The sequence below is a fragment of the Seriola aureovittata genome, chromosome 8, assembly GCF_021018895.1.
Source record: "Seriola aureovittata isolate HTS-2021-v1 ecotype China chromosome 8, ASM2101889v1, whole genome shotgun sequence".
NCBI classification, from domain to species: Eukaryota; Metazoa; Chordata; class Actinopteri; order Carangiformes; family Carangidae; genus Seriola; species Seriola aureovittata.
Genome location: NC_079371.1, coordinates 17,530,040 through 17,549,596, shown reverse-complemented (window position 1 = coordinate 17,549,596; position 19,557 = coordinate 17,530,040). Strand labels below are relative to the sequence as shown.

Genomic DNA, 19,557 nt, shown 5'->3' with positions numbered 1-19,557 from the left:
TGAAATGTGAAATTATGTTTATTTTTTAATGCTGCTGTTGTCGGAATCCAGACATGTGAAAACATTATATACAGTCTGTGGGGAAAACCCTGGGATACAGCCAGTGGCTCTTTACACGATATTAAAGTTTTAAAAAAGAAGAAAACGCAAATAGAAACGATCATGAAGAATCATAAAAATACTTCTGTGACGTGGTTTCTGTCTCGTTTCCCACGAGAGCTGATGTCTGTCGAAGCAGTTATCTGAATAAATCCCGAGTTAATAAAAGCTTTCACCAAACGCCATCAGAGTTAGAATAAGGCTAAGTAGAGCTGCTGTAATGTCGCCCTCCAGCACCGAGGGGGTGTTGCCTCCAAGTGGCCATATTGAAAGGAGTGCGAGTCTGTGCCTGTGTGATGTGGAGAGCAGGTCTGGCTGAAGACTCATAATTTCTGCACACAGCCACTTCTGACGATGGCGGCCACTGAGGTAGATGTTTTCGCAGTAAGTATGATGATTTACTGTCTGCGGGCCTCCAGTGACTCATGATTTGATGTCATTAGGCTAGAAACGGAAATTAAACTAGCTGCCCTATAACGTTCAGGTGTATGTAAGAGCAAGGTGATGGTAATGAGATATATGTGTCGAGAATGCAGCAGGATCGCTGCGGTAATGAGAAAGCCTGTTGTGTGTAATGACTCGAGATAAAGGCGGATTTTCTATTGTGGTCGATTCAGTAGAGACGACGCATCGTCGCCATAAGTTGATGAACAATTTGTGGAGACATGCAGATAAAGCTCACTTCAGCATCCGCGCACACTGCCCAGCATGAAGCAGCACAAAGCCAAGCTGTGCATCATCACTTTGCTGTTTACCATGTCAACAACACCTCTGACAGGTGTGCTCCGGTGCTGATTTAACAGCACGGAAGGGCTACGCATGTGAATGAAACAACAGCAGGCAGTAAGAGACTGGGTTAAGAGGATAAACATAAATACCAGTCTCTTCAAGTGGTAGCTACTAGCTTAAGAGTCAGCATCGCACTACTCTTAAGTATGTATCAGCCAAACGTGTAATTCGTGGCAATGAATGGCAATGACATTTAGTCTGCTGTTTACAGGTTGCATTGTAAAGGATGGAAGACTTTGTGAAGTTAAAGTAGTGTGTGTGTTTGTCTAGCTGTGAAGGGGGGTTATGGGTACCAGGGCAGCCAGCAGCTTGGATATCTTCCCACCCTGTGAAATAACATCTAGATAAAGAGCTCTTTGTGTGTGTGTGTGTGTGTGTGTGTGTGTGTGTGTGTGTGTGTGTGTGTGTGTGTGTGTGTGTGTGTGTGAGAGTGATAGTGTGTGAGAAGAGAGAAGGACAGAAACGGATGATTGTTGTATTGAACGCATCCTGGTCCTCATGTTGAGCCTTTTGCTCAAGATGCCAGTATCCCAGGGTGTATTTGGTATAGGACGGATGAATCCCCCTTTCAGTCAGGGCAAACCTCATTCTACATAGTTAGCATTACAAATTAAAGTGCTTTAAATTATTCAAAGCATAATATGAAAGAGCCCCTCCAGACATCCATAACATCTAATCCTTCCCCCTGTTTGAAAGAATCTAAAATATTTTTCATTTACGTTTAACCGCTAGACGCAAAATGTCTCCGACTTCACTGAAAAGTCCATTCTCAGTGTCTGTACACTGGGAAGTTTTCACATATCTCACTTGTGTAAGTGGCAATTTGGACCACAATTGGCTTTAAAACTGTAGTGATGTCCCAAAATCATCTCATATTTATAGGTGTTAAACTCAGATTTAAGTTGAGCACAGAGAAACTATCCAAATTCAGCAGATGAATGTGAATACAGCCTCGAAGTATCAAACTCTGGACGGTCATCACTCTGCACAGTGACGGTCAAACACCAAAGTGAACTAACAATAAGCAAAACACATTTTTGAGTGAGTGGGAGTTGGAGTGGGGGGCGGGGGACTCGGAACATGAACATGGAAAGTAGAGACCTCTGTGCAGTGTGCAGTTTGATTATTATTATTATTATTATTATTATTATTATTATTAGCTTGAATTAGGTTTCAGTCTCTGAGTGAAAGTGGGGCTGAAATTAGTCAATCAACTATGAAAATCATCCACAACTGTTGATCTCCATTTAAATGTTGAATTCAGTTATTAAAAAGGTACATTTTTGTGGTCCGAGCTTCTCAAATTTGATCTTCTTTTCTGTCTTAATCATTTTACATAAAATATACATAATATAAAACATATAAATACAAGCAATTTGATGGGGTAACTTTGGGCTCAGGGAAATTGTGAAAGACTTTTTCTTTTAATAGGTTAAGTGATTAATAGATTAATGAAAAAATCAACAGACTAATCATTGATTAAAATATTTGTTAGTTGCAGCCCTAAGTAAAAACCCACTAACAACAAAACCATTACTGACTGCAGTGTTAAGAGTTACTAGCACATCATATTTAGGTTAAGCCCCTACACTGAAGCTTCATATTATAGACTCTCTGTGTAAAGTGTGACATCAGTAATGGACAATTCAAGTGATTCTCTTCGCTTTTTTTTTTTTGCCAGATTTGAGTGTCTTTACCAGACAAATGTGGTTTGTGATATTCAGACAAAACCTTTTTATAGGTCGGACTGTTCAGTGTGTTAAGTAAAAGAGAGACATGGCCTCATTTGCAAAGAATGCTTTTAAGCTTGAAAGTAGAATGTGGGGATGAAATCTGCCTGAAGGATTTTTTAAAAAATATTACTGAATACATTTACTGTAATATATTCTTTGTCCTGCCTGTTTCCAAATACCTCAGAATGAAGCAAAGCGAAACCTGGAGCTCGGAGGCCACGTGGGGTTTGACAGTCTTCCAGATCAGCTGGTCAGCAAATCAGTTGCTCAGGGATTCTGCTTTAACATCCTATGTGTAGGTATGTCTAAACCCAGGAGAAGTTCATAATCCAGAGCTGGTGCTATGAACATAACATCCTTTAATTTTCATTGAAGCATGAATGCATCGCATCTTCATGTCAGTACCTCTGTGTGTCATTATGTTCTTTGTCTTAGGTGAGACAGGGATAGGCAAGTCAACATTGATGAACACTCTTTTCAATACAACATTTGAAAACGAGGAAGCCAGCCACTATGAGAGTGAGGTACATCTTCGCCCCCAAACGTATGATCTGCAGGAGAGCAATGTCAACCTGAAGCTGACCATTGTGCACACTGTAGGGTTTGGAGACCAGATCAACAAAGAAGAAAGGTACTAGTTCATGTAGATATTTCTTTTTCTTTTGGTTAGACTGAGTGCTATCCATGCTGAAAATTAAAGAGTTTAAAAGAGATTAAAAGAGTATAGATCCCAAATGGAAAAATATAGAATGTTATTAAAATATCATAGAAAATTTGATACAGAAACCATCACTACTGTTTTGACATTGATCTTTACAAATTCTCAGAGCTAACTGTAGAAACTTCTTTTCTCAGCACCAGCCATTAATCATTTCTCCCTCTTGCTCTGGTACTTCAGCCAACTCACTTATACAACATGGAATTGAGAAAGAGGTCTGGCCTGTTGGTGGCATGTGAATTGGGAGGGAAGAAAGGGAATAAGGGAATGACTGGTAGAACGAATGCAATCTCAATAGACATTTGAGTGCTGCAACAGCAGGGAGTATAAAAGGCTGGGATTCTTGGCTGCAAGACTGCAGTTTCAGATTTTGTAACCAGGATACTTAATATGTCTTTCAAACAACAAGAAAACCTGTGTAAAGTTTAATGTTCATACATATACGGATAAAATAATAAGGATGCTTATTTTTTAACAACTGGAACAACTTTTTTTCTGTGCAGCTATAAACCCATTCTCGAGTATATTGATGCCCAGTTTGAAAGGTACCTTGAGGAAGAACTAAAAATAAAACGTTCCCTGTTTAACTACCACGACACAAGAATCCACATCTGCCTGTACTTCATCGCTCCCACTGGACACTCCCTCAAATCCCTGGATCTTGTCACAATGAAGAAACTGGACAGCAAGGTGACCACAGAATCGAGCACCGTGTATTTTAACAGTTAAGGTTACTTAAGTCTGTCACTCACATTATGTTTTTTTTTTCATGCAGGTTAACATCATCCCTGTCATTGCAAAGGCAGACACAGTATCCAAGAGTGAACTGGACAAATTAAAGATCAAGATTATGAGTGAGCTGGTCAGCAATGGAGTGCAGATTTATCAGTTCCCCACAGAGGATGAGGCTGTTGCAGAGATCAACTCCTCCATGAATGTAAGTCAGAGAAACATACAAGACACACATACATAATACAATACATTTACACTATGTGTTTTGTTCCTGATTGTTGTAATAATATGCAGGAATACTGTTTTTGGCTGTTTCAATCAGCTCGGGAGACAGATTACAAGTTAATATGCATTCTGACTTTCTCCGCCACTGTACTCTCACTAAGCCTCCTCTTATCTTTTGGTATTTCAGTACTTATCTTTAGGATTGGGCCTTTTTATGATAACAGTAACACAGGAGTGGTAATACTAGTAGACTAATGAAGTGAAGCTAAAGTATATTTAAAAGAAAGCTAAAAGCTTATCTCTTCACTTTAGCCTTTCACTAGCTATGACCTTTCTTATAAAGGTCTGAAATTTTGCACTTTGATTGATGTCACCGGTTGGTTGACAAAAATAAATTAAAAAAAAGACTGTGGTGTATGTGTTTGTGTTACCACATACAGCACCACTGAAGAGGGTGGTTATTTCTGGGGCAACTTTGGGTTGTGCCCTGCGCAGATAAAACCCACAGTGAGATTGCACCCGTAGGGAAAATGTTCTGGAGCATCTGAAAGAGGTTGACGCCGGTGTAAAAAGAAAAGTTTTTCATCTTAAAAAAAGTTTCTTACTTGATTTAACGCATTGTAAGTCTTCTATTTTTAGCATATTTTAAGTATTTATTTATTTTTTCTATGTTATTATTTTATTATTATTAATTGTCATTTCATATTAATGCTTTAACATGTTTTTGTGTTAATTTTTATCTTTTTTTAATGTGTTGCACTTGGTGCATGTAGTTTCTTTGTTGTAAAGCACTTTGAGCTGCATTTTGTGTATGAAAGGTGCAATAGAAATAAAGGTGATTATTATATTATCATTAAATTCAGTCAAATTATCATGCAATCATTCTATGATTGCTATTACAGAAAGTGTAGGAGATTCAGTAGAAAGAACTGAAGTAGCACAATGTGAGCCACAATTTGAATGTATAATTGACATACATATTTAGAAGTATGCTGTAATAGCAAAAAAAGATCCTGGATATGAGAACAGTAGTATTTATGTTTTAACCATATTGTAACAATATCAGTACTATACATTCCAGACGCATCTTCCCTTTGCTGTGGTTGGAAGTGTAGAAGACGTTAAAGTAGGAAATAAGATGGTGAAAGCAAGATTGTACCCGTGGGGATCAGTACAGGGTGAGTCCTCTGAATTGATTTGACAAGCATCATAAAAGTCTCTCAGACAGCAGAGCTGGTTAGTCAGATGCCTGCTGCTGAGCTATTATAGTTTTTCATTTGCAATATAAACATAATATCACGATTGTCTGTTGACGTGAGCACAATAAACTCAGAGTTGTTATTTCAGATATTCAGTAAATTCAAAAGATTAAATGGCCATGCTGTTTTTTTCCAGTGGAGAATGAAAACCATTGTGATTTTGTGAAGCTGAGGGAGATGCTACTGCGTGTGAACATGGAGGATCTCCGGGAGCAAACACATGCTCGACACTATGAACTCTACCGTCGCTGCAAGCTGGAAGAGATGGGCTTCAAGGACACAGACCCAGACAGCCAGTCGTTCAGGTGAAATTACACATAGTTGTGTTGCAATGCATCTGGGTAATTTACTTCAGTGGAAATACCAAAACCCCTGCTGTGTTATGATGTTAAAACTGTGCTGATAAATGACTTTATTGATAAACAGCACATTAAAATTCATTCCTGTTTATATAATTTGGTGAGATGTAAATAAAACAATCCCCTCTGAACACTAGTCAGATTAGATTAATTCTTCTAGGGTAAATTAGGCAACTATCTTTATCACAGGCATATCCAGTGATGCTAATCTCTCTTTGTGTTCTGTGTTTATTTTATTTACATATGCGGAAATGAATAAATTTGTGGACAGTCAGTCCTAAAAGATATAAGATGCATACATATTTGTTTTAGAGTTACTATTATTCATGTAATTTAGAGTGAGTGGAGAATATCGATTATACAGCCTGATGACCTTATTTGGTCATTTAGTCTAATTTTATGGGAACTATTATTGGTAAATTGAGGTATATTGTTTTATTTTTGTAAACATGTAACAAACATTATTTATCAGTATTTTGATCAAGTGTCAGGTCAGATGTTGACCATATTGCATGTAGCATCCTTTGATCTTTGATCTAAATGGGTCAAATGTGTGTGATGCATTAATCCCCCATCTTGTAAACAAATATTACAATTAAGATAAGTTTGAATTCAAGAACAGCTGAATCAGTCAGCTCCTGGATACTAATCCTGTCCATATAGAGCATCAGACTGAACTTAACGTTGCTTTTATCTTGATCTTTAGCCTTCAGGAGACATATGAAGCCAAGAGGAAGGAGTTCCTTGTGGAGCTGCAGCGCAAAGAGGAAGAAATGAGGCAGATGTTTGTCAACAAAGTGAAGGAGACAGAAGCAGAGCTGAAAGAAAAGGAAAAAGAGGTGACGATTGACATCGTCATGAAATAAACACTCAAGGAAAATATGCCATATTAGATTTGTCTCACATTGTATCATGTCCCATCATCATCTTCTGTAGCTTCATGAGAGGTTTGAGCAGCTCAAGCGGATGCACCAGGATGAAAAGAAGAATCTGGAGGAGAAAAGACGAGAACTGGAAGAGGAGACGAATGCCTTCAATAGAAGAAAGGTTGCAGCTGAGACACTGATGGGACAGGCACTGCAAGGCTGCTCACAACAGCCGTTCAAGAAGGACAAGGACAAGAAGAAGTAAGTCTGCTGCTTTTCTGCATGTATTTGATTTGCCTGCTCAAGTGATTTCTTTAGGACACCATGAGTTTAAGAGCAAGCATGAATGCCACTAAAAAGTAAAAACATGATGATCTCTCAAGCTCATCAAGGTTAAATTGTCAAATGTCACACAAACATTTTATTCACAAGACACGTATTCTCAAAGACAGTCTATGTGGAGTTGCTTGGACAGAGCGGGGAGGTGTACGATGTGATTAATGAGATAGCGTTATCTTCCCAGAAGCCATGCTGGCTCAGAAACTGATACAGGGACAGATTCAGACTGACACTGTGTGCCCAGACACAGTAGGACGGGTCACAGCTTGCATGACACAACCTGATGCTTATGTCTCTGCGGGCTGACCTGCCAGACTGTATCTCAGGCAGGGGCACTTCTGTTTACATTTGGCTGGTCCCACTGCAGATGATACTCAGACGTCCCACATAGAAACATAATCATTTCTGCAGGTGGAGACATTGTGTCAGGATCAATTTTGTATGTTCATAAATTTCCCTACACAGTTTGAAGCTCAAGATTAGACCTGAAAATACACAAACACAAAGCTGACTTGATGATTAGTAAGGTAACAAGGTAACTGATATGTATAGGATGATGCATTTTTTTTGTCATAAATTTATGGCAGTTCTCTCTAACACTCTCTAATCTGGAACTGCGTCCATTGTAATTAAATACTAGCCTACACATTTGTTTAACTTTTAAGTTTGAGAGAAGTTTACACTCAGACTACAGGCATTCATTTCAAATCCTCATATCTTTTAGGACTGACTGTTCACACTGTATATTGCAAGTGATGGGCTGCCACTGGATTGATTTTTCTGGTTGTAGTAGACAAAATAGTAGTGTGTTTTTCCAGCATGCAACTTAAACAGGACCTAAAGTCCCTGTGAATGTAGAAATATTCTCATTCTCGACACAATACAAATATTTAGTTGAGGTGCAGGACTTCTCCACCTCTCCAGACTGCATCAGTGACAGAAAGGGTCAATATATTGCAACCATTTTTGGCAGTACAGTCATGGTTGGTTAACCATGCTCCAGACATGGTGTCAGTGTTATGTGTCTTGCTGGATATGACCTTAAAGACAGTTTAAACTCAGATTGAGAAACATCTCTACGAATTCAGTTTTAATATGATTTCACTCCACCTATGAATGTGGCCTACATCTAATTTGAAGATTTTGGTTCCCATGAGGTTTTTTTTACACGAACTGACGTAAATGTTAAACTGCCAAAACCAGAAGTTGGCCTGCCAGACTGAACGTAGCCTGAAATGTATTGGAAATGGATGCTTAAAGAAGTTACAACCCAAACACTGTTGCATTCCTCTTTCATTCCTTTATTCCTTTGATTTCTACCATACCTCAAATCCTGCACTTTTTTTCTTTTTTTCCATATTTTGTCTTATTTCTTTTCCCCTTTCAGTTGATTTTTGGATCAAACATCCAGGGAACCAGGAATGTGTCTGCCATCAGCATGGGAAAAAGAGACTGTCATATCTGGCATAACTTACTGACACTGTATGTGTGGACTCAGTGACACAGTGACTATGCACGTATGTGAGCCTGAATAATGGGATGGCTATAAGCCGCTGTGTACTTATGGATCAAAAAGGTAGCTTTGCTCAGTGTATTTAATTTGTTCCTATTGCTGACTCTGCTAGACACATAATAACAAATCCATGGACTGTTTTCATAAGATGTAGCTTGTGTTTTTTCGTGTTCTCTCCATGAATGTGTGTTCATCTCCTGTTATAAATTGAAGTCTGTTTCTCAGCGAGACACTGACGGGACTTATGAGAGACAGTCAGTTACTGACTGAAGTGGAATGGTCTGCAATATTTTTTTTAAATATAGAATGTCTAATAATGTATATAAAAATGTTGGCAATAGTTTTTTTAATTGTTGGTAGTCTGGGGTAAGATAATTTAACTGTCTAACCCTCATTCTATGCAAATTTCTAAATAAAATAATTGAATTTATTTACGGTGAGTCTGGAAATGAGCAAATATTTTTGCCTTCATTTACATTCAAATAAAGAATGACAATGATAAACCAAGTAGAGCATCAGTTCATCTGTTGGTTAGCTAAACCCATACCCCTTAATTGTCTCAGTTCTCTGAGACATCCCTTCACCTCAATCAGTTGTATGATTCAAAGCATTTCATATTTCACCTTTTGTCATCATTACATACCCAAACATGGTTTTCTGATACTTGAACAGTGTTTCTGTAACAGCGTTATCCATTGAATTCAGTTCTGCTTTTGCTTTCAGCCAGTGGCAACAAACGGGATAAATAACAAAATGCTTATTAAACTTTGTTATCATTTGCACTAAAATCCAGTTGTACATATCTTGTTGAGGTTTGTCCTGTGATGTTAATATGAATATGTAGAGTTGCTTGTCCAGATAAATGACATGGTTTTTCTTTCCTTTTCATAGCTTCTTTAGTCTTCCGTCTGCGTGCTCCTTAACCTCAGGAAGGAATTTGAATTAGAAGACTTTCTACCACATCAAAAGATCACAGACTAACAGTCAAGGTTATTATTTTTACAATATGAAATAACAGTTTTATAGAAATGCACTTAACATCCCTGGAAGTGAGTCGGACTGCAGTCTTCCATGTCTACTAAACTCTCCTTTAAAATTTTAAGCAGTGCTTTGTAGCATGGTCTCCGCATGGATCTTAACCTTCATTCCTACAAGTATTAAAAGATCTGCATCACCAAAATTTCAGTTTTTGTACTAAATGTGCTACTTTCTCTCATCTGCCATGTTATGCCTGTAGTTTTTGTCTGATGACAGTTTACACTGTGAAATATATATTATAGAGTGAAATATATATTATGATTTACAAGCACTTTAAATCAATCATAGTACATATTTAGTCATTATAAAAGGTGCCCTGTCATGCTTACATGTCAGCCCCTATGTTGTGTCTAACAGATCTAGTTGAAAGTATTTCTTAGTTTTAAATTTAATCCATATATACTACTGTTACATGAAAAAAGCCTGGATGTATATAAATTCAGGATTAAATCTCTTAATGTCAGTAGATCTGTATTGGGAGTCTGAGTGGGCCCACTTGCAGATTTGTATATCCTTGTGTAATAAAGAATTTCTTTATTGAAACTGTGTCTTGTTCTCTCCTGCACTTGTAGACAGAGAAGTCCAAAGAAGTCAGCAGAAAACCTGTTGTGGTAAACTGTGGTCTCAGCAGGTTCAGGTTCCTTCCAGATTGTTCCAGAAACCTGCTAGTAGCTGCTAGCGTCCATTTAAAAAGAAGCAGGGACAGTATAATGCCTTTGATAATGCCTATGCCTATGAAAACAATTGGTATTTAACAATTTTATGAAACACGGCACAGTTATAGAGAAAATTCAATGGTTTTGCTGTTTTCTATGTTATTACCCCCTCTGCTGTGAGGTACGTGTTTTCTTTGCCTCTTTAATTGAACGCTAGAATAATTAAGAAACTTAATAGTGACATTTGATATTGTATCTATTGTGCCACTTGACAGTTCAAAATAAAAGTAGCCTAATTTTGATTTATCAATTTAACATACTTCTCGTTACCAACGTAACATTTTCCGTCATGTCCCGTCTACCCACCTGCGATTGGTCCTCCAGACTTTAAAAGGCGGGACTTAATCGTGCATGGCTGGAAATATATCCAATTGAAATGTAGAATCAGTAACGTCATCCATCATTAACCAATGAAAGTTCACCGTGTTTGGACATGGGCTTGGTTTTATGCCTGCATTAATACGTAAACTGCCCTTTTCCCCATCGCCTTACGCCAAGGGTAGGGGGGTGTGCATAGGCAGAAATTAACCTATGCTTAAAACTTTCTTTAGCGAAAGTTCATACTTACACTTTTTTGTGTTTTAAACCTCTTTTCACTCGCTTATTTAAAGCGCGTGGAGGCTTTTCCCCACTGCCGATTTTTCATAAAGGCAGCGTAACTTGATTCAAGGTAAGTAAACCAATCTTCCTTATGTGTCGCATTAACTAACCATATGTTTGATTTACAGTGGTATTTGGGGATTGATATCCTCAAATCGTGTTATTATTTTTCAGTCAGAAGCTTATAAGAAACTAACTTCACGCTTTGAGCAATGAAAATTGATATTAGCTAGCGTTAGCGGTTGCAGCTAACGGCTACGTCGTTAACATCAAATTAGTTTGTCATTTTCCGTGCCTTCCCCTTTATCAAGTATAACGTTAAACAAACACAATGCCAACAGTGTTGTGTCTTATAGTTCAAGCCATAGTCTTACAGTTTCAATTTTGTTACCTCACTTGGGTTTGTTGTTATCCAGTGGTGTGATAGCTCTCCATTAGTGTGTGCGGCAGGGACATGTCCCGACATTACGCCGGTCCTGCCCTGCCACACACACGGCCTGGTCATTTGATATGAAGCCTAATGCTGTGACCAGACTGTCCAAATCCGTCTTACAACTAAGGGAAATATATTCTAATAAACTTGAAATAACCTAAATGTGATAAAATTGTATTGCAAAGTGTGAAGAACTTTGTTTGACTTATCCATGTTACGTACTCTTGTGGTAGGATCGTCTGTCTAGTCCAGGTCAATGACAGCTGCTGGGGAGAGGCTTGTTATTGGATAACATACAAATTTGGAAGCAGTCCCATGTCTCAGCTACTCCTGAGCAACACATACCACCTGTCCAGATCTGTTCTTACTAGAGCCTTTATTAATGTGATCTTCTGAACTGTGTTAAACAATTTGTTGTCGAGGTACAGCTGTTATAAAATGAATCAACCATTTGGAAAATTTAAAACAAACTTGTTAGCTGTTAGCAAGATACTGTATCTTGGGTCTATATGGTATAAAATATTAACATCTGTGAGATTCAGGTTTATTTTATACATTTTCTCCTATTGGACAGTGGTGTAAATTGTATTGGTAGACTCGACATTTTGTTTAGAAGGAGATTTGTTGATATATTTAATTAAATAAGTCTGCTATATGATTATCTGAATAGTCCTTTTCTGGTCTTAGTTCACAGATGCAAATTTATAACTTATTTGACTGTGATTACATTCCCTACCTTGGACGTTTTGGTTGTCATATCCCTAATATGTTTAGTTTTTTAAAACATTTTTCTCTTAAGAGATCATATCACCTGGCACCTATAAGCAAAGTAATTTATACTCACACACATAATGTTGTCACATTATCAGTGCTGAGACATCTGATCAAAAATACTGGTTTTAATTTGATTTAGTCAGTATCATTCAGCTATATTTTCTTATTGGCACAGATGATTGATACAGTCACAGGACCTGGAGCACAGCCCTTTGCAGTTCAGCTGAAGGCCTTAACAGATCTGGAGGGCCGATACCAACCAAAGCTGAGCGGTTTGAGGCTCATCGAAAGCGCCCAGGACAATGGCCTCAGGATGACTGCCAGACTGAGGGAGCTGGAGGTGAAGGACCTGCTCTCTCTGACCAGGTTCTTTGGTTTCAGCTCAGAGACCTTCTCACTGGCCATTAGCTTGCTGGATCGCTTCCTCTCAGTAATGAAGGTTTGTACACATTAATGCCAGTAACATAATTTTCACCTTGATGACGATGCTAAATTTGTTAAAAAGTTTTTTTTTTTTTTTTTAAATCTTATCTCTCATGCTGTCCTCTTTAGATTCAACCTAAGCACCTGTCCTGCGTGGGCCTGTGCTGCTTCTACATTGCTGTGAAGTCGTCAGAAGAAGAGAAGAACGTGCCTCTAGCCAATGACCTGATCCGCATTAGTCAGAATCGCTTCACGGTGTCTGATATGATGAGGATGGAGAAGATCATCATGGAGAAGCTCTACTGGAAGGTGAAGGCCCCCACAGCCCTCCGCTTTCTCCGCCTCTTCCACAGCCACATCCAGGAGCAGCTCGATGCTGAGAGGTAAGGACGGACGGTAACATCAACCTGCAGGGCTGAACCATGACTCAACAAGATTATATTTACTCTACTAAAATGTGTCTTCTCATATTTGGCTTTAAAGAGAACACTAGCCAAAAATATTTTCAAAGCGAAAAGGCACAGTCCTATTGGAAATGGTGAAGATTTTTAGACACTTGTCATGTCACTTGACATGTTAGAAAACAAATTTGAAAATCCTATGTTCAAAACATTGTTAGTGTTACTATGGTGTTGTACTTAAGTTAAAAAATCTAAATTAGTTTTCATTGTCATTTTTGAATTGCCTGAAGCAGACTGATGTCTAATCTAGTGAGCTCTGCCGCACATCCATTTCATATATAAGTTACAGTCTTGACACTAAAAGAATTTTGTTTTTTCAGCAAGAAGATACTGAGTCTTGAGAGACTGGAGGCTCAGCTGAAAGCCTGTCACTGCTCATTTGTCTTCTCTAAAATAAAGGTAGGTCAAAATAACTGGTCTCCCAGCATTTTAAAAGATGGCCTATTTCTAGTTTGAATGATACTGTATTAGAAGAATTCATAAAAAATTTACAAGGTTTGTTAACCATTTCACATGATAATCATAACAGCTTTCATGTTGCATGGTAATGTCCTTTAGTGGTAGTTCAGGTATAAAGTAGGCCATCTCATATCATCATCAAATATTGTCATGTTTTCTATGCCAGGTTTCTTAGACAAACCTGATTACTGTGTTGGCAGCTTTTGTGATTAGGAATGTATACTCTGTTTCTCTGCAGCCATCTCTGCTTGCCATGGCTCTGCTGTGTTTTGAGGCCCAGGAACAACATGATCCTGAGCACACTGACACAGTCTCAGAGGCCCTGAAAAGTCTGCAGCAGCAGCTGAATGTAGGCACCATCTATTTTTACAATCTTAAATCTGTGTGATGCACAAAAACAACTTCAAAGTAATATTTTTCTGTTGGTTTGGTTTTGGTATAAGCTTTGTTTGATTAGAGCCCAAAGATTGCCTATTGTTAATGTGTGTGTGTTTCTTCTGTGCAGATCAAAGATGGGGACCTGGTTTGTGTGCGGGAGTTAGTTGGAAAATGCCTGGCTGAATATGCCACCACCAAGTGCTCCAAGCCTATCCGCCAAAGACTTCGCTGGACTATTTCAGGAAGAACTGCACGTCAGCTGAAGCACAGCTACTACAAGATCACTCATCTTCCCACCATACCTGAGTCAGCTTGTTAAAATCTGGGGGTACAAATGGGTGACCTTGCATGCAGAGAAAAATTTCAACTGTCCCCAAATTATCTTTGTTTCCTGATTGATTATAACTTTTGGGCGACTGGCTTGCAGTAAGCTCACCCATGTACAGCTCCAGTTATTTTCCTTACAGATCTTCATCTGTGATGATGGATTTCTTTAAGGAAAAGCTAAACATATTGCAGTTTTTCCTCAAGTTTGTTTGTCATCATACATAGGTGAAGAACACTGTATTTCAGCTTCCCAAGGAGTAATGCTTCGTGAGAACGGTTCATCTACTGCCATCCTGCTAAGTTTTACTTTCCTGGTTGAGTTGCTTGCACAAGTGTACAGTATGTTCTTGTTTAAATCCGTACCAAGGTGTTTGGTTTTTCCTGGAACGGGTTGCTGGTTTTAAGCTAACAAGTATAGAACCACCTAGGTCCTCAGTCCACCATGTGGAAGAGGAGGGAGAAGGATTTTGTGAACAGCAAAAATGGAACCAAGAAATCGGGCCCAAAATCCTTAACTCCCACCCTAGGTTGCTAAACTGTCCTGAATGCACACTCCTACCCAAGGTGATGATTTTTTGTTTGTTTTTTTTAAGTTGATACAGCGAGGGAGCTCTGGTTTTCTCCAGTGAAGTGAGGCTAGTGACGATCCCGTCATGTATGGCTTACCATACTATTAGAGCTGAAATGTTGGTTCCAGATGAGTTGTTTTCACCGATTCTTAATTTGTGGACACAGTACCACATGTATGAATTGATTTCAGTTGTCAATTATGCAGAGAACACTAAAAAAAAAGTCGTTGTAGTGGAAATGTGGATTGGAATTTGTATTGCATTTTCTTTGCCAGTTTCCCTGTCTAGTAGAAGTTTCTTTTAATGAGAAAAATAAAATGTGTTCTCAAATTCAAAATGGCTAATTGAATACAACCATCTGGTTAACCTAACCTACCACTTGTACCTTTCAATAAAACTTTATTGAAAAGCTATTGCTGTATGCATTTGTTTCATTACTAAAAGACATCACTCTCAAAGGCTTTTTAAAAACAAATTAAACATTCCCAATCAACTATTGTTCAGCCTGTATAACGGGCCATGTAACTTGCCAAATCTGGCTTAAAGTTCTACACAGCCAAGGAATGGCAGATGAAAGAAAGGGCTGGCTGTGTTTAACAAATTATGTCTCTTGAACAATAATGTCTTGTAGACCACCCAAGAGTCAAGTTCAAGAGTTCTGAAGGCAAATCTTTTGGCTTCTCCTTGCTGACAGTCTGACCGATCCACTGTTCTGCTGCCGTGCCATAGACGTTCTCAACATTGTTAGACAGAAGTGACATCTCGAGAGCTTTTCTTTTCCTCATCATAGCAACAGTCACTTCTGTAAACTGGAAAAGTCAGGACCACCGCCAGCAAAATTCCCGGAGATCTCGGCACCGCTGAAGTCAAATCCAGGATTCTGGTAAAGAGGAGGACGATTAATGAATAACAAGTAAGCCTGTTTCCACTTACCCAGATTAACATACATTTTCCATTCCTTTTACAAATCCACACTGTAAAATTGATAAAAATCTGTGATACTCAGGGTGAATTCATATCAATTCAAATCCACCCCAAGAAGTAGTTGAAAAACATCTTAAGTGTAAATGGAAAAAAAACACATGTAGCATGGCTCTGCTCCTCTCAAAACATTCCCAAACCACAACAGTGAAACTGATAACTCAGGAAGGATTAAAGTTGATGGTAGCACTTTCCACTTAGGGCATACTTTGTAATGGGTTTATACACTGTGCATAATGGCTTTATAAATTGTTAATAAATCATTAACCAGGCTTTAAAGATGAATTATAAGCCATTAATATGAACAACTTCAGGGCTGCAAGGTTGTGACTGATTAGATCATTGGATCACTTATTTTTTCAAATGGGCTGTAGACAATCTGGATTTAAATCCATTTATTAGCATCTTATTAACACCTAGGATTGCAGACGTGATGATTGAAGCCCTTCTTTAATGACTCATTAACATTTATAACTACAGATTTGATAGCTTATTAGAAAGAGAGAAACCTGTGAGTATTTATTAGGGGATATTATTTTGTGTGTGGAAGTTTAATTGTGAAATGAAAAACTTAGTTTTTTTTATATAAGTAACATAATGAGAGCTCAACAAGCTGCAGTGGGTTGGGGAGACGGGGAGTTGGGGGTAAGGGGGATAACGTCTTATGGTATTGTGACACAAGATCATGGACGCAGAATCGTTACACCCCTAGCATTTATTAATGCACCATTTATAACTGCATTATTACCAAACAGAAATGACAAACACCAGCCACAGGGACATTTCACAACCTGCCAACCCAAAATTTGAAACCAGTACTAAAGCTATTTGTTGCAACTTTAACAATGGGTGTCTTACAAGAAAGTGGTACCTACCTAGCTAACAAAGTGACAGTGATGTGGACATATGTAGAGGGAGACAGGTGTACATTTGATTACTTATAAAACTGACTTGGCACGATACACCATGACACTTCAAATGGCACTACATCAAACTAACCTCTCGCTGGAACCTCTCCAGTGTGAGCTTTCTCTGCATCTGGTCCTGAACCCAGGCATTTGCACAGTACTCCCCCTCCAGCAGCGAGGACCAGCAGTTCCCCGCCTCTCTGTTGGCCTTCATCAGAATGATCCGGATGAGACACTTATCCTCTGAGGATGGAGACCAGAGAAAACAGGAAAGAGATGAAGGTGTGTTTTGTCTACTGAAGTCTAATCATGTAACTTTGAGTTATGCAACCTACCTAGTGTCCATGTGGCCTCATCAGACACGGTTGTGCCAAACAACTTTCCCTGACAGAATATAAAAAGAAAAGATTGTAAAATTAATGTATGTGTTCACATAGCAGTTGTAGCAACTTGTTATGAGCTAATGAATTCAGCAGTGGGAAACCCTGAGGGCTTTCTAGGCCTTCAGAGAAGGCCTAACATTAGCATTTAAATGTTATATTTAATCTCTTTCATTTAATGATTATTCTCTGCTAATTCTGCATTAAGGAAATTAAGGGTTAATGCCGTAAAATCATGAAAATAAAGTTATCCAATCCGATTTTTTTTTTGAAAAGGTTAGCTAGCTAGGATTTCAAGTCGGGCAGAAGGCCTGAAGCCCTCATAGCCACATGTGTTTGTTTAGAAAGTGGCAGGCGAATTACCCAATCACATTTTGATTTATAGTGGGTGGGACCAAAGGTTATTATACTAGCCTAGGCCTTTCCGAAGGCTCAAGGCCCGAGCTATCTCATGGGGTTTACCCATGGATGTCAACAAGTTTAGCTTTTTCTGTCCAGGGTTTTAAGCTAGGAGATCAATGACTTCGGTCAGTCAAACAACAGTCACAGCACAGATGGCAAAGTGATAGGACAAAAACAAGGATACCCAAAGGCCCCCCAACCAGAACTTAATAGTTTGCTTAATAGCAATAGTTATCATATCGAAAGAAGTGAAGAAGTTGCCTGACAGTATGCAATGGATTTCACTTGACAATATTCACAACTTGGAATACTTTCATGAACAATCTTTGATTCTTTTCATCGGTGGACCCTTATAGATAAAAAGGAATATAAATAATTCAGGAGTTGCCATCAAGCTAACAGTTGAATTTTTGAGAATCTGTCTGAGCTAACAATATTATGTGTCAATATTAACAAAGGTTTAAGCATTTATATCTTTCTGTTGCTACACTGTTTTGCATGAGCATTAAACTGGTCACCGACGATGGATCCATGGATCCAATGGATCCATCTCTGGATTTCAGTATAGTTCAGAATAAGAGGGGCTATTATGAATTGGGCAGAACTCAAGTCCAACTTTGAGCATTCCCTTCCTTTTTTCCTCTTTCATGAATAATGAATTTAAAGTAACAGGGAGTTGTTCTTCAGATTAATCTCATCAGGGTTGAATAGGACTAGAACAAGGAAGGCCGATGATATTCCTGATTTTCTCCAATTGTTGAAGCTGAAAAGAAATTGTTGATTTTGTAATGAATGGAGAAGAGACTCATTTTAAATCTGGACATTGTCCAAAAACCTTTTTCATAGACGGGATTCTGATTTATCATAGAGGAAAGGCACAGATGGACCTACCAACATCAGCAATGGCTCTGATCCATTAAATGTCCCAGGAAGCTTTTCTAGTGAGTCAGCATTTACAATACCAAATCCTGGAACTGGCTCACCTAAATGGCATACAACCATAATTAAGGTTATTAATTACACCTGTGCTTTTCCTGCTTTGATTCCCACTTACAGTGTACAGTGGTTCGAGGTGTTTTTCTCTGCCAGACTTTGCTTGTTTGCCATTTAATCACAGATTTTACTTTTACGCCTACCAAAAGGCAGACAAAAATTTTAGAAAAAGGAAATAGTATCGGCTTAGATTGGATTCCACATTTAAACTTTCTCTTCTTTCACTACGGAGTTAAAAGTGACGTTCACCTTGAATATTTCCTGCCCTTTGACGCGCAGCTCGATGTCTCTAGATCCCAAATGGCACCTGACCTCTTTCGCAGAGGTCCCATGAGGCACATCGACTTCGATGAACACCTCCTCCATGGTCTGGTACCAGGAGCCCCAGGGTGTCTTACAGGGGACGACACCGCTCCTCTCCTCGAAGTGCACCGACATGCTGAGGCTTCACACCGGCGAACAGGTCGGCTAACGTCAGCTAACTCTATCTAGCCAGCAGACAAGTTACGTGAACAGTTTGCTACACAGTTAATCTTTGCCGCTGTTTATGTGCGCACGACTGTCATTAAGAATATTTCAGTTAAAACTGGTTTCAATGTTTGTTGGCAATGTTAAATCTCCCCGTCTTGTTTTGCCCCTCACTCGCTCGAAACTTCTTCTTCTTCTCTCAGTGTGAATTTCATTTCCGGTTGTAAACGACATTGTGGCTGCAGCGCCACCGGCTGTGTGAAAATCTGAAATACAGCATGAAAAACTGTTCAACTGAGACAGATAATAAGGTTCTAGCAGTATCATAACTATCATTAGTACTATTTTTTTTTCAATTGATATGTTTCATTGACTTCACATTTTTATTCAACTCTAATTATCTTAATTTAGCTGCATCACAAACCAACAGAATCCCCTGTTTGTCTAAAAATGGAGTGGATTTGCTAATCTGTTAATTAGATTACTGCTCCTGCTTTAGTGCCTCCTTTGTGCTTATAGATACATACCAGTCACTTTAACGACACCAATAAAGACCTCTCACATAGAATTTTTTAAAGTATGAGTTGATTAGAGAGTTGACTAAAAAGTTGGTGA

General features: G+C 38.6%; 3 protein-coding genes across 6 annotated transcripts; 2 read left to right on the top strand and 1 right to left on the bottom strand.

Moving 5' to 3' along the window:
- The first annotated feature begins 323 nt into the window (after window positions 1-323).
- Window positions 324-10,213, top strand: LOC130173367 (septin-8-A-like). 4 transcript variants are annotated; one of them, XR_008828407.1, is made up of 11 exons: window positions 328-483; window positions 2,806-2,920; window positions 3,057-3,252; window positions 3,843-4,029; window positions 4,115-4,276; window positions 5,378-5,474; window positions 5,692-5,860; window positions 6,621-6,753; window positions 6,851-7,041; window positions 8,507-8,695; window positions 9,524-10,213. XR_008828407.1 is itself a non-coding variant. In XM_056382574.1 (10 exons), exons 1-10 carry the CDS (start codon window positions 454-456, stop codon window positions 9,576-9,578), a joined length of 1,320 nt encoding a protein of 439 aa, XP_056238549.1. In that variant the 5' UTR covers window positions 324-453; the 3' UTR covers window positions 9,579-10,213. The 4 variants fall into 4 exon arrangements, 3 of the variants coding, with proteins under 3 accessions (XP_056238549.1, XP_056238548.1, XP_056238550.1); XM_056382574.1 differs by lacking the exon at window positions 8,507-8,695 and having other exon boundaries at window positions 324-468; XM_056382573.1 differs by lacking the exon at window positions 8,507-8,695.
- Window positions 10,214-10,855: 642 nt separating this feature from the next.
- Window positions 10,856-15,223, top strand: ccng1 (cyclin G1). The gene is made up of 6 exons (XM_056382577.1): window positions 10,856-11,056; window positions 12,369-12,632; window positions 12,746-12,999; window positions 13,398-13,476; window positions 13,775-13,885; window positions 14,042-15,223. The coding sequence occupies exons 2-6, from the start codon at window positions 12,369-12,371 to the stop codon at window positions 14,231-14,233; spliced, it is 900 nt and encodes a 299-aa protein (XP_056238552.1). The 5' UTR covers window positions 10,856-11,056; the 3' UTR covers window positions 14,234-15,223.
- On the bottom strand, window positions 15,173-19,167 carry nudcd2 (NudC domain containing 2). Its single transcript, XM_056382578.1, has 4 exons — window positions 18,724-19,167; window positions 17,035-17,083; window positions 16,791-16,942; window positions 15,173-15,690 (listed from the first exon to the last, which is right to left on the bottom strand). Exons 1-4 carry the CDS (start codon window positions 18,910-18,912, stop codon window positions 15,607-15,609), a joined length of 474 nt encoding a protein of 157 aa, XP_056238553.1. The 5' UTR covers window positions 18,913-19,167; the 3' UTR covers window positions 15,173-15,606.
- Window positions 19,168-19,557: the final 390 nt, after the last annotated feature.

What these genes read in the sequence shown, in the direction of transcription:
- LOC130173367 (XM_056382573.1), top strand. Translation starts at nt 454, where the DNA reads ATGGCGGCCACTGAGGTAGATGTTTTCGCA. An exon ending in TGAAGAAACTGGACAGCAAG is followed by an intron (nt 4,030 to 4,114) that starts GTGACCACAGAA and finishes TTTTTCATGCAG; the next exon opens with GTTAACATCATCCCTGTCAT. An exon ending in CCAGACAGCCAGTCGTTCAG is followed by an intron (nt 5,861 to 6,620) that starts GTGAAATTACAC and finishes CTTGATCTTTAG; the next exon opens with CCTTCAGGAGACATATGAAG.
- ccng1 (XM_056382577.1), top strand. Translation starts at nt 12,369, where the DNA reads ATGATTGATACAGTCACAGGACCTGGAGCACAGCCCTTTGCAGTTCAG. An exon ending in GCTTCCTCTCAGTAATGAAG is followed by an intron (nt 12,633 to 12,745) that starts GTTTGTACACAT and finishes TGTCCTCTTTAG; the next exon opens with ATTCAACCTAAGCACCTGTC. An exon ending in GAGCAGCTCGATGCTGAGAG is followed by an intron (nt 13,000 to 13,397) that starts GTAAGGACGGAC and finishes TTGTTTTTTCAG; the next exon opens with CAAGAAGATACTGAGTCTTG.
- nudcd2 (XM_056382578.1), bottom strand. Translation starts at nt 18,912, where the DNA reads ATGTCGGTGCACTTCGAGGAGAGGAGCGGTGTCGTCCCCTGTAAGACA. An exon ending in AAGGGCAGGAAATATTCAAG is followed by an intron (nt 17,084 to 18,723) that starts GTGAACGTCACT and finishes ATATTCTGTCAG; the next exon opens with GGAAAGTTGTTTGGCACAAC. An exon ending in TGGAGAGGTTCCAGCGAGAG is followed by an intron (nt 15,691 to 16,790) that starts GTTAGTTTGATG and finishes CCTCTTTACCAG; the next exon opens with AATCCTGGATTTGACTTCAG.